The sequence below is a fragment of the Gadus chalcogrammus genome, chromosome 11 (assembly GCF_026213295.1).
Source record: "Gadus chalcogrammus isolate NIFS_2021 chromosome 11, NIFS_Gcha_1.0, whole genome shotgun sequence".
Classification (NCBI taxonomy): Eukaryota; Metazoa; Chordata; class Actinopteri; order Gadiformes; family Gadidae; genus Gadus; species Gadus chalcogrammus.
Window position 1 is genome coordinate 6,164,199 of NC_079422.1, and position 14,204 is coordinate 6,178,402.

Below are 14,204 nucleotides of genomic sequence, written 5' to 3' on the forward strand. Positions count from 1 at the left end.
GCAAAACTCATCAACTATATCAGACTCTGGCTGGCTTGGGTAATTAGATGGTATGAATGGACTTTGGCGCTTATTCAGGATTATATTTTTGTCTACTGTTTGCACAAACAATTGTCAACAGAGAATGTTTTTTTTATTATGGCTCGACTAATTTTACAATCCTGAATATTGTCCGAATGATGGAAACTAGATGTCGCTTCAATGAAGATGCGTGACTACTGTGATTATGTGCTAGAATCAAATGAATTAGGTATGCATGTATAAGTGATGAAGAGCTAGCTAACACAACCACAGCACGCTAGCTAGAAGCCAAAAAACGCGGTCAGTCTGCCGACGACAACGATAGCAGCCAACAACACGACTTGGAAAACTACAAACACAAACGCCTAAACTAGAAACACAAATACCAAACTACAAACACATACGCCTAAACTACAAACACAAACGCCTAAACTACAAACACAAAACGGCCTAAACTACGAAACTAACTCACACACGCTATAGAACACACACAAAAACACAAGGCTAGCTAAATCGTCCAAACAGAAACAACTAAACAAACAGACAGACAACAACCAAGAGGGGGGGGGGGGGGTGAGAGGCAGGACGGAGGGATGCGGCGAGGAGGAGGCGTGGAGGAGAAGGACACCTACTGTCGCCGCCATTAGCCTGGATCGTGGCATAGGAGTCAAAGAAGTAAACACGAGGAAGAGTCTGAATGTCTGAGGCGGGAAGCCGGAGGATGCACAGGAGAGGAAAGAAGGTATGGAGGAAGAAAGGGGGGGGGAAAGGGGAAGGGAAGGAGGTGAGTGGAAGGGAGCAGGATGGATGAGGATCGTTAGTAAGCAGGATGAGATGGGGAGTACACAAGGAGCAACAGGGGGAGGAGGAGGAGGAGGAGGAGGAGGAGGAGGAGGAGGAGGAGGAGGAGGAGGAGGAGGAGGGCAGAAACAACAGATGTGATGTCAAACAATTAATGTTAAATGATAGAGAGAAACAAAAGAGAGATAAATTAAAGTCAAGACACTTTGCAGCTGAGGTCATTAATGCGAAATTGGTTATCACATAAAAAGCAATATAAACAAGTCCGATTTTGACAGGAAATTAGAATGGCATTAACAAACAATAACGGTATATACTGTGCACCAGAATAAAGGAAAGCACTTGGGGCTGATGTGAATCTGGGAGCGCGGGTCTCACCCTCTCTCCACAGCTCAGATATGAAGTGGTCCGAGGACTGGTGGAGCAGAGACGCCACGTTGTCATTGAGTGGATCCATGTTCTTCACCAGCCAGTCGTTGGCCTTGTAGTCCACCTGGTCGACGATAACAAGCACACACGTTTTAACTCCGATACACAGCTCGGTATAAGTTAGCCAACCATTCTTCATTATTTACAATTCCATAGTTGACATTTATTTTCCATTTTTTTTATCAAAAGTGACGTAAACAGGGAAACAGGGGCGTGGCCTTACTCAAGGATGTTTACAACTAGACTACGGACATTGGCCTTTAAACCAGCAACCGTTCAGCAAAGATTCCACCACTATACTAACCTGTAGTATCAATGTGCGACTCACACTCTTATAAAGTATCAATGGGGCAGTCTGATGCATTCAGGAGAGCTTCACTACCTTTCCGGCGTAGTGAATGATGGCGAAGTCGGCCTCCTGGCGTGGCTGTCGGGGTTTGAAGAACTTGGGATGGGTGCCTTGTTCACCAGACAGCTTGTCCACAAAGGAGCGGTCCGTCGCCCGGGGAAACCAGCATTCCTCATCCAGCAGAGCCAGGACGCCCGGGGGGTGGGCCTGGGGGGGGGGGGGGGGGGCGGCCATTAAACCCACCATGAATGTGGCTTGGATAGATGCATGCGCCACTGTGCGCACACTAAGTAATTGGAAATGCGGGCAGGGAACCGAAGACCACTCTGGATCCATCCTAAATCATCGTGTGTTTGCGGCTATCCCATAATGTGAGGCCTATCATATACAGATATTAATATATGGCCATATCTGACATCTGTCTGCAGAACAGAGTTTAGATTTATTATCAATATGTATGAAATAGCACCAGCGGACACACATGTGTCCCATACGGTCAAGAACCCTGTGTGCGTGTGTGTGTGTACCGGTCTCTCGATGAGGTCGATGCAGGGCTGCAGGTCCAGGCCGAAGTCGATGAAGTTCCACTCGATGCCCTCCCGCTGGTACTCCTCCTGCTCCAGGATGAACATGGTGTGGTTGAAGAGCTGCTGCAGCTTCTCGTTGGTGTAGTTGATGCACAGCTGCTCGAAGGAGTTCAGCTGAGAGGGGAGGCAAAGGAGCGGGAGGTTAGACCACAGCCCGGGGGCAGTCCAGGGGCCGGCTCGCTTCAGTCAGCACGAACAACTTAACGTTAAGAGTCCATTAACCAGACTATAAAGATTCGACGCCAGGTTCACACACACACACACACACACACACACACACACACACACACACACACACACACACACACACACACACACACACACACACACACACACACACACACACACACACACACACACACACAGGCACACAATCTATAGCAGGGATAGTGCCTCTATTTATATTTTTTATCACAGAATACGTTACATTCACGGAAATACCGAACGAAAGCAAGAACACCCAAACCCACCTGGAAGATCTCAAAGCCAGCGATGTCCAGGATGCCTATGAAGGAGGCGCCCTGCCTCTGCCTGCGGTCCAGAGCTCTGTTTATCCGGTGGACCAGCCATCTGAACAGACGCTCGTACGTAGCCTTGGCCAGGGCCTCCACCGCAAAGTCTGCCTGGAGACAGAGACGAGGACAACGGTCAGATAATGGGGCAAAATGGTTCTATTCAATTAAATTTGATTTGTATAGCCCTTAATAACAGGAGCAGTTTCAAAAAGCTTAACAGGCCATATATTTATATGTATACTGATGGAGAGGAGGATCGATTAACAGATGGACAGATCGATAGATAGACTTAAAGTCCTCACCTGCTCTTTGGTCTGGGCTTTCTGGACGTATTCTCGCCCTACTTTGATCCTGGGTGTGAGGATGGCTCGGGTGAACTCAACCACACTGATGCCAAGCAGGTGGCACATTTTCTGGGCAGCCGTGTCGTCGGGCATGGAGGCCTGGTCGTGGTGCTTCTCCTTGGTGAAGGAGATGTTCCCAAACTGGAGACCCGCAGAGATGACCTTTAACATGGCTACGGGCCAGACAGGGGGAAAACAGAAGAAGAAGTGGAAAATAATGAGGACAATTAGGTATAACATGGCAAAACAATTTATGAGGCGCTTTAATTCAAAAGCCGTTCATTGATTTGTTGTCCTTGATGTCCTTAACCAGCAGTGAGGGGTTATGCATCTGGCTCAGGGATGCCCGTAGGTAGACGACAGCTCTGGGGGGTTCAAAACCTAGAACACTTTGCCTGGAACCTTTCACCCACCCAGCCTCTAGAGATTATCCTGGTATTTATTTTAGATCCTTTATATGTGACACTTACTCTGACCCCTGACCTTAACCCAAGCCATGCCCTCCTGTCTCTTACCCAGGGACTCATCGGGGTTGAAGCCCATGATGGTCATGGACTCCATGGTCTGGGTGAAGTTATCAGCGTCGCTCTGGCCCGGGATCGGGATGGAGCCCCCGCTCAGAAAGCGGTACTCGTCAGGGTTCCCCAGCAGCAGGTCGGCTGGGGAGAGGAGAGACCACCGATCATGTGATAGAGCAGGTGAGTGAGTAAGGACTCTAGAGTAACATCCACCCTACATGCTGTGCTAGTAGTTTGGAGCTCGGGGGTGTGGACCTTTGCCTTTAGGGAAGAAAGTGTTGAAATGAGTGTTTTCTCATTTTTGATTCTCAAAGTGTGGAGCCAATCCAAGTCCATTTATTTATGTGGCACTTAAACCACAATAGGTTCTTTCAAATAAATGTCCTCAGAAGACCAACACAGGTGTTTCTCATAACACATAATTAAGGGTCTGTTACTTTTCTGTACAAAGGGAACAGGTCTTAGTTTATCTTAGTTTAGTGTACTGGTGTCCTGGTCCATAAACATAGCACACCTATAACACGTTTTATGTGTGACACCTCTGTGAAAGGGTCTATTACAGTCTCACAGGGCTTCACATGTCCCATTTGACATATATGTATCTCGGTAGCTTTGTATGTCTCTCTCCTCACCCCTGGTGGCGTCTGACGCCCCAGACAGCAGCTGGTAGAAGATGTGGAAGGTCCTCTCGTCTTTGGCCTGGCGGATGGCCCGGGACTTCTCCAGGAGGTCTGGGCTCAGGGGTCAAGGGTCCTTACATGCTCAGTGGGCCGGACACCAGGCGGTGCCCTCTATGTGTAACACTTTGACTATAACCGGGGTCCACTACAGAGATTGGGTGGTGAGTGGGGACCCCGAAACAGGCAGCTCTTGGGTTTGCATGAAAGGATACAGGTTTCAATGTTAGCACCGACGATGTAGCCAGCCACATCGAAATTAATGCGAATGAATTTACCCTGAAGGGAAAGAATAGAAATAGGTAGATTATGTCTTCTCAATCAATATCAATACACAATACATCCCTAATGCTACTATTACTACTACTAGTACTACAACTGCTATTACTAGTACTACTACTGCTACTTTATTAATTCAAATAATAATAATACAAATAAAAATGCATAAATACAATTAAATGTTATTATTTGTACCACAACTACTACTACCACTACCAATACCACTACCACTAATAATAATTAAAAAAATATATGTAATAATAAAATATATATTTTACATATAATAATAAAATAATCAACAACTATTGCTTTCTTCAAAGTAATGCAAGGCTTTACAAAGATGTCAACCAGTCTTACAAATCTGGAAGAGTTGTCGTTCTTGACCGTCTTTGCGTTGCCAAAGGCCTCCAGGATGGGGTTGGCCTGTAGCAGCTGTCTCTCCAGCTCCCCCTGGGACACACAGCACAGCCTGAGTCAGCTCCCAGACCGCCACCACCGACACATGGAGGACACCTCCATGCTCCCTCATCACCATAATGCACCAACACGCTTCTTTTAATCATTTGTTTTCTTTGCATTTTCAGCAATAAAACAGATGTGGCTAATAGAGTTCAGCTTAACGGAGGCATGAGGAGCCGTAGCACACACAGCATTCACACAACCAGGACTGTTCTAACACCCCCACCCCCAACACTGCCCCCTCACAGCCTAACAGGAGCTCATCCATTAGTCCATAAGTGATGGCATTAATATTTAAACAGGCATCCCTGCAGGCAATGTACACCCCACCACACAGCTAGGGAAGGGACCAAGGGGAAGGCCTGGTGCTGGCTGCTGTACTTAGGGGTCAGATCTGTGATGCTAATAATCTCCAGTCGCTGAAGTCTGCTGAATTGCATTACTCTGGCTGTCGCATTGGCAAGCGCAGTACTGATTGTTGCAGTAGCAGTAGCAGCAGCAGCAGCAGAAGGCAAGCAGACACTAGGTGTTTTGTATTGGAAGAGCTATCTATGGGAGCTCGCTACGCAAGCATGGACTACAATACCATCAAGCCACATTAGGAGGAGACACACACACAAACACACATGCATGCACGCACATACACACACTAACACACACAAACACAAACATATGTAGACTAGGACGCCGATGATGCTTGTATTGATATCAAGCACACATTTCAAACAATGGGTACATTGAGTTGACACCTATAAACTCCACCAGATGCTGAGCTGCATTCCTGTGTCCATACTGATATATGACAGCTATACTAATAGCTAGCCTCAACAGCTACCCTTAGAGCTCAAATTCCAACATTTGGAACATTTTTGACATACTCTACTGTTCTGTAATGTGAATGAACTCATTGTTAGCCATCTGTGAATGTTAGAAGGATAATGTTTGCTTTCAAAACAAACCCCGGAGCATTTGTTGTGTGATAAACAGAGTGAAGTATGTCAACCCTGGGGCCCTCTGACCATTTACTCAGCTTTATTCAGATGGCACGCTGGTCATAGGTAGCCACTGGGGCTCCATATCCTCTTACATTGAGAATCCTATCATATACACGTATATACTAGGTTATAATAATAAGAATTGAGTTATATGTAATATTCCAACATGTTAATCCCATCTGAAGAAGCATAAAATTGTAAGCAAACAAATAAATAAATAACGTTAGCGTTTGTACGCTTTTATACTCACATATTGCATACTCTGGGGAGTTACAAAGGAATTGGTTTTAGGAGGAAGAGGATGGGTGGAAAGAATAAACAACAAATGAGTTAAATGGACACAAAAAATAAATAACACAGCAACAGCAATGCAAAAAGAACAAGAACAGCGTCAACAAAACAAGGACTACAAACATTTTGGAAAGAAATGCAACGCTGTTGTGCTTAGTTATTAAAGACCGTTGTAAATATTGTAAGTACATTTCAGAAGCTAAAGAACAACCTCACCCAATAACCAAACCCCCCCCCAAAAGCAGTTTAGACCCCGTCTCTTCCATTTTAAACAATTTAATTAGCACTAACGAGTGCCAGGGGATATCAATTATTTGTGGCATCGTCTGCTATCAGTTTCACTGAATCGGTAATGGCCCCTGCAGCGCCCTGTATCACCATAGAGGGCGCTGTCACAGAGGGTTGGATCCTAGGGATGGGTTGCTCTTTGAGCCAGCTGTCAGGGGCTCATTAGCCGTGTCATTAGGAGTGAGTTCAGAGCAGAGTAGACCAGAAGAAGATAGAACAGGACAGGAGCACTCACCCTGTTCACCAAACAGCCTCTAGGTAGAGACCTAGTGCCGTCCATCTGAGCAAGCAAGAAGGACAGAACAACCACAGACAGAGAGAGACAGGAAGGGGAGGCGTGTGAGAGTAGAACTGAATCCGACAGTATTGAGAAGATGGAAGGGAATGAAGAACCCAGCCTTACTAAAAGGAGGCTTTCTGCATTTATTATATTATGTAAGATGCATAGTAACATCTTACATAACATGTAAGATGTTACTAACATAGTATTTAGCAATACCTTTTGAAAAAAACAGTATTAAGGAAGACAGGGAGAAGGTGAAATATATTTGATGCCCATTTCTTGATAAGATAAGATACTTGAAATCCCCAGGAGTAAATGTTTAGTAATTGCAGATTGAAATGAATAGGCTAATGTGCTAATAGTGGAGCAGGTGTACTGATAGATGTAAAGGATGGAGAGATAATACAGAAGACATGTGCGAGTAACACCTGATCCTTCCAGCAAAGTCAGTGCAAAGTCCCGGGTTAACAAGGCGTCCCATCCCTCCATTACCCCTGGGCGGGCCTACCGTAGAAGACTCCTGTTTTCTTCCTGGAGCTCCAGTCTTGTGGGAGGAGGCCACGTGGGCCAGATACTGGATCACTTTCTTAGTGTTCTCCGTTTTCCCTGCACCAGACTCGCCTCTGGAAGACAACCACACACACACACACACACACGCACACGCACACGCACACGCACACGCACACACACACACACACACACACACACACACACACACACACACACACACACACACACACACACACACACACACACACACAGATATATCCATGTAAATTGTGGACAGTAACACAATCTTTTTTTATAAAAGTGGGATCCTCAAAAGAGAAAACCCCAATAAACACACACATGGTGTGGATAATAAAAGGTGTATCCAAGCAGAATAAGGAGAGGGGAACACAGGAACAAAGGAGCCAGCACACATTCATCAGCCTGGAGTGTGGAGCCCCTACTGAGCAGGGAACCACACAAGGGCCAAACAGAAAGCAGGTGTGCAGGAACAGTGGGGCTCATGGTTCTGGGGCTGTTACCCGGGGCTAGTAAACCCTGTCTGGGTGGAAGAGATGATCTCCAAACAGAAGCCCTGTCCCCAAAAGGGGGTGAGAACCCCAGTTCAGTAGGAACATAAACTGGGAACCTTTACAATGACAGGAAGTGGCAGGAGAGGAAGGAAGACATGAGGACAAAAGGGGGTTGGCAGATGGCAGGCCTTGAGACAAGTAGAGACACAAGACACACAAACACTGATGTCCATGGAAACACAAACACACACACACACACACACACACACACACACACACACACACACACACACACACACACACACACACACACACACACACACACACACACACACACACACACACACACACACACACACACACACACACACACACACACACACACACACACACACACACACACACACACCATTCAAGGACACAAAGCCGATGGACCTTCAATCACCACACAGCAATCACAGAGGTAAAGTCCGGCTACTCACGTGCACAGTATTGACTGGTCTTCTCTGTCTGTGGAGGGAAGATATAGAAAGGGAAAGGTCAGACGGACTCGTACTGACTTGGACATGTGCTTGCACACCAGTTCCTCCTCCCAATGATAAAGCAATCATCGGGTTCAGGGCCAGATACATGGACAGTGTGGTGAAGAGGAATCACATCCATTGTCATTTGAACCGTGTTTGTTATGCTTTTCATAGCATTGCCGCTGGTAACTAATTATAACCCTGAACATAACCGTCATAATCATTTGAGGTATTTGGATTGCACTTTGGTCCTTGTTCTGAACACTATTTGATCAAAGGTGTAGGATTTACTTTCTATTAAACCTCTACAGTTTAACTGGCAAAACAAGTAGAGCCATGGCCCTCATTATAAAAGCCTGCTTCATCTGCATATTGTTTGTGTTAGTGAAACATACCCCTTTCAAGAATTGCTTTTAAAATGCATAAACCAACATTGATCTATCAACATCGTCTTTCCCTCTGCAGTGTGAACCTGTCTGTGAACCCTTAGTTTGTTCTTCTGTGAACTCTTTGTTCACAGAGGAGAAGTGATTTGGTAAGAAGAAGCAGGAGTGTTGCTCAACTGGTCTTCTTTTACCAGCAGCGCACCACCCTGGGTCCGACACAATGGGCTCTCTGAGTTACCGCCAGGCTCTTTTCATTCAGATGTTGCTATAACCATTCCCACGCATGAAGCCAGAAAGAATTACCACCGGTCATACAAGTTGGATATTGTACATATTAACACACCTTTAAACACCTTTAGATATGGCAGCGGGCGAGAGATAGAGGGGGGGGGGGGGGGGGTGTCTCGATTCTGAGAATGTGAGAAAGTACGGGAGTGCCCGTGAAAGGCAGGATCATCGTTCTTATCCAAATAATCTCATCCCGACGCCAAAACGTTGCACAACAGCCCCATCATGGCTTTTTCATACGCACTTGAAAACAGTTAGGACATGACAGTTGGAGGACATGAAAACACCCGTCATCATCATAATGATTAGTGTCGGCTTAAGCTGTTCATCTAAACCGGTTGTGGCGTTTCACCTCACCGCCTTAGCTCTAGCTCCTTGCCAAAGGTTGTCAAGTCCTCTCTCACCTGTACAACACCCACTTGACAAAAGATGACATAACTTTGAGTGTTGTTCAGGGAGCAGGTCTCAGGATCATAAATAACGGGTGAAGGAGTGTGATTATGTTTTACGACCACAGAGTGGCTGATAAGGGGCTGGTGATGTTTACCAAGGGTCAGAGGTAGGGGGGTCTGGTGCGTACCTTGCAGCATGCTGCGGTAGGCCGCCTCTGAGATGGCGTAGATGTGCGGGGGCATCTCATGCCGCTTCTTGCCGCGGTACATCTCCACGATGGACTCGGTGTAGACCTGCAGGTTCTTGTAGGGGTTGACCACCACGCAGAACAGCCCTGAGTAGGTCTACACACACGCACACGCACACGCACACACACACACACACACACACACACACACACACACACACACACACACACACACACACACACACACACACACACACACACACATACAAGCACAAGCACAAAAACAAGCAATATTAACTCTCGCCCTTGTGCCACCTCTTTGCAAAAGTAACCAGAGATGCTTGTACCCCCCCTCCCCCTCATGCACCCACCCCCACACACCCACCCCCACACACAGGAATAACTTTGTAAAACGACCCCAAGCCTAAGTCAACCCTTCCCTATCGGTTTCACAGGTGATGCCAGAGTGCTGGACACTAGCGCACAAACTCACACCACACCACGCAGGTTTCACCCCCACACACGCAGACACACTGTTCCCAGTCTTATCCGGTCTATGTGGCTTTAGCCTTTAATACTGTTAAGTATGTATGTATGTGTGTGTGTGTGGGGAGGGAATGCATAGGGTGTATGTATGTATGTATGATTAATTAATTCATTAAGTGTGTATCTGAATGTGTGTGTATGTGTGTGTGCGTGTGTGTGTGTGGGGCTGGAGGGGGCATGAGTATTTATGTATATGTATGTGGGAGTGTGTGTGTGCGTGAGGGTGTGTGGTTACTAGTGTATGTGTGTGTGTGTGTGTGTGTGTGTGTGTGTGTGTGTGTGTGTGTGTGTGTGTGTGTGTGTGTGTGTGTGTGTGTGTGTGTGTGTGTGTGTGTGTGTGTGTGTGCATGTGTGTATGAATGATTGAATGATTCATTTATGCGTGTATGTGGACATGTATATGTGTGTATATTTGTGTGTACGTGTGTATATGTGTTTATATTTGTGTATATGTGTGTATATGTGTGTGTATGTGTTTGTATATGTGTGTGTATGTGTGTGTGTGCGTCTGTACTCTGTGAACTGCATGTGTTTCCTTCACAGTGGCCCCCTGACTTACGTAGATGAGGCCGGAGTAGTATCTCTCCCGCAGGTTGTGAAGCACCGAGGCCTCGTTCAGGCAGGTGAGGTCGGCCATGTCCTCCACCTTGCTGAAGCGCGGCGGGTTCATCCGCTGCACCTCCTCCCTGGATAGGGTGAGCTTCCTCTGGCTGTCAGTCAGCTCCACCTCCACCTCGTCCCCGCGCTCCTCCCGGATACTGGCCGACTGGGGGGTGGAGGAAAGAGGAGAGTAAAGGGACAGGAATAGGCCGAGAGACATCGAGAGGAGGGAGCGAAGAGGGAGAGAGAGAGGGGAGACAGAGTTGGGAGAGAGAGAGAGAGAGAGAGAGAGAGAGAGAGAGAGAGAGAGAGAGAGAGAGAGAGAGAGAGAGAGAGAGAGAGAGAGAGAGAGAGAGAGAGAGAGGGAGACAGAGAGAGACAGAGAGGAGAGGGATGGAGAGGGATGAAGAGGGGAGTAAAGTGTGAGAGTATAGAAAGAGAATTATAGAGTGAAAAGATAGGAGGACAAGGAGATTAATTGAAACATTGAGAAATAGGGAGAGTAGGAGGAGAGGAGGAAATGGGAGAAAAAGAGAGCGAGACAGCGGGGAAGAGACAGAGAGATGGGGGTAGAGGGCAAACGTGAGAGAATTGTTGAAAGAAGGAGAGAGAGAGAGAGAGAGAGAGAGAGAGAGAGAGAGAGAGAGAGAGAGAGAGAGAGAGAGAGAGTGAGTGTCACAAAGTGAGAACATTGACACAATAGCAGGGAAGAGGCGTGAGGGAGGCAAGGGGAAGTGTCCCTCTGAGCGGCACATTCTTCATGTTGTGGTCAACTGGCTGGAGGAGATGCTGACGGCAGTGTGAAGCATGGGGTCAGGAGGCCTCCAACGCTGATAGACTGTCCGTGCGTGTGTGTGTGTGTGTGTGTGTGTGTGTGTGTGTGTGTGTGTGTGTGTGTGTGTGTGTGTGTGTGTGTGTGTGTGTGTGTTTCAAGACTCAAGGAAACCACCAGAATAGGCACTGTTGTCTATAGGATGGAGATGGACCGATTTGGATGCATAAAGTTGAGAATGTGGCCGTGTCTCTGCGTGTATGTGTGTGTGTTTGTGTTTGCATATGTGTTGGTGTGCATGTGCTCATTTATGCGCATGCGTGTATGCAAGGGCCCATGTGCATGTGTGTACTTGGTGCTGTGTGTATATGAATGAGTGAGTCCTTCCCTCAGATCATGAGTGTAAAATGAAGTCAGTGTCTCTGGCTCTGGCCTCTTTACTATTAGCAGGCTGAAGGAGAGTATTGTTCTATTCATAGAGCCCTCTATCAAAGCTGCCCAATGGCATGAGGGAGAGAGACAGAGGGAGAGAGACAGAGAGAGAGACAGCACAAGATAAGATGGAACTCACATTCATATGTCGCTTTCTCTGAAAGACAGACCAATAGATTTGCATACTGCTGGAATATTATTTTGCGTTACAAAGCAGTGGGACAAAAGGAGGGGAGCTGCGGCCTCATGGTAGTGGTTAGGTCTAAATGTGTTTAGCAGGAATCACAAGGACTTCAATAGGCGGTCATGGAGAGAACAAAGCTGTAAAAGAATTCAAACGCAGGGAAATACACAGCGCATGGCCACTCATTACATTTCACGTGCACACAAGAACACATTACAAACAATCACACACAGACAGCCCACACTGACACTGACCCACACAACACTATTTCACACACACACACACACACACACACACACACACACACACACACACACACACACACACACACACACACACACACACACACACACACACACACACACACACACACACACACTCACACACACACACACACACACACACACACACACTCCCTGCATCCCCCCCCCCCCCCCCACACACACACACACACACACACACACACACACACACACACACACACACACACACACACACACACACACACACGGACACACACGCACACACACACACACACACACACACACACACACACACACACACACACACACACACACACACACACACACACACACACACACACACACACACACACACACACACACACACTCAAAGACACTCACAGACACTAAGACAAATAGACACTCACACACACAGACACACCCACACTGCCTCGCCTCGTCCCACCTGTTTGACACACCCAACCGTGGAGAGGCATGTACACACCCGAAGCTAATAATTTACCAGAAAACATTTTCACTGTAGTTAGTAGAAAATGATAGTGGAAAATCTGATCCGACACAATCAAAGACTCCCCTATCCAAACCTAGATTCCTACAGTCACGATTTCAAACAAGGCTGAATGGCCCATGAGTGAACCACGCCCTCCCCAGGGCAAGGGGAGCTCACCTCGAAGCCATGCTTCTCTGAGGGGACCCACACCAGCCTCTTGGCCGCCCAATCTGCCTGGCTGGCCGATGAGAACGAGGCCGTGGGGTTGGCGGTGGGGGAGCCCGGCATCACTCCCGACGTCAGAAAGCGGGTGACATCATTGACGCCGCCCCCTGTTGGCTTGGACATGGTACTGCTGGCACTGCTTAAAAGGAGAGAACAAGAGAAGGAGTTAGATATGAATGAACGTGGGCGTTTGGGGGGTTATGTTTTGCTCTTCGTCACAGACCCAGGGCTGCTTGAGCGGATGCACACTAGAACGCTGGAGAGGGTAGCGTATAGTCTGTGTTTAGCCATGACCCTGATTAGCACGCCAAGACAGCACACAAACACACATGTGCACACACACACACATGCACGCACACAAACACATACACGCACATACACAGGCGAGAAAGGAGAGCAGGCAGCCTAGCATCCAGGCCATATACAATGGAGCCCGGGCCAGGGATGGCCTAGTTGAGAGACACGGCAACTCAAGGAGACAACTGACATGGAAGAAGAGGGAGTAGGGGGGGGGGGGGAAAGAAATTTGTCAACTGACTCAATAAACTGACATGACAGCATGAGTTAGAGACAGTGAGAGAGGGGGGAGGAAGAGGAAAGGTGGAGAAAACTAGAGGAGAGAATTGGTGTGGCCAGATCTGAAGGTTCACTTTCTGAAGAAGACGATGCCTTCTTCCTCTCTCAGTCTGACCGACTCAACACACTAACGTAGTGAGGTCACATGTTGCTCCCAAAACAGTGGAGCGTGACTGTGGATTTGCGAGGATGTGGTTGACGGGGGAGACACAACTAAGGCTGGTTACTACTACTCGCACCAATCGTGAAGCATGTACTCCCAAGGCGACCTTAGACACGAGTAAGAACTCATTCTATCATCGAAAGAATTACTCAAGTTATTGCTTCTTTGTTGTTCAAACTAATGACAATAACCTGTTCTATGGAGGATTGATTATCGATGTAAGTTTTCAATCATTGATTGACAAAAGAGTCAGCTACCCATACATCCCATAATAATCTACAGATTGGTGAATGCTCTTTTTCTCTCAGGGGTAAATG

General features: G+C 47.3%; 1 protein-coding gene across 1 annotated transcript in view; it reads right to left on the reverse strand.

The window, feature by feature from the left end:
* Positions 1–14,204, reverse strand: part of myh14 (myosin, heavy chain 14, non-muscle) — a 34,722-nt gene that overhangs the window by 18,764 nt on the left and 1,754 nt on the right. The window contains exons 2-17 of the mRNA XM_056602302.1: positions 13,101–13,287; positions 10,742–10,948; positions 9,637–9,793; positions 8,341–8,368; positions 7,345–7,459; positions 6,789–6,833; positions 4,878–4,970; positions 4,457–4,520; positions 4,197–4,295; positions 3,562–3,705; positions 3,005–3,219; positions 2,658–2,810; positions 2,128–2,301; positions 1,634–1,807; positions 1,201–1,315; positions 654–722 (exon numbers count right to left, since the gene is read on the reverse strand). Coding sequence (XP_056458277.1) covers positions 654–722; positions 1,201–1,315; positions 1,634–1,807; positions 2,128–2,301; positions 2,658–2,810; positions 3,005–3,219; positions 3,562–3,705; positions 4,197–4,295; positions 4,457–4,520; positions 4,878–4,970; positions 6,789–6,833; positions 7,345–7,459; positions 8,341–8,368; positions 9,637–9,793; positions 10,742–10,948; positions 13,101–13,287 — 2,039 coding nt within the window. The remainder of the gene's footprint in view (positions 1–653; positions 723–1,200; positions 1,316–1,633; positions 1,808–2,127; positions 2,302–2,657; positions 2,811–3,004; positions 3,220–3,561; positions 3,706–4,196; positions 4,296–4,456; positions 4,521–4,877; positions 4,971–6,788; positions 6,834–7,344; positions 7,460–8,340; positions 8,369–9,636; positions 9,794–10,741; positions 10,949–13,100; positions 13,288–14,204) is intronic.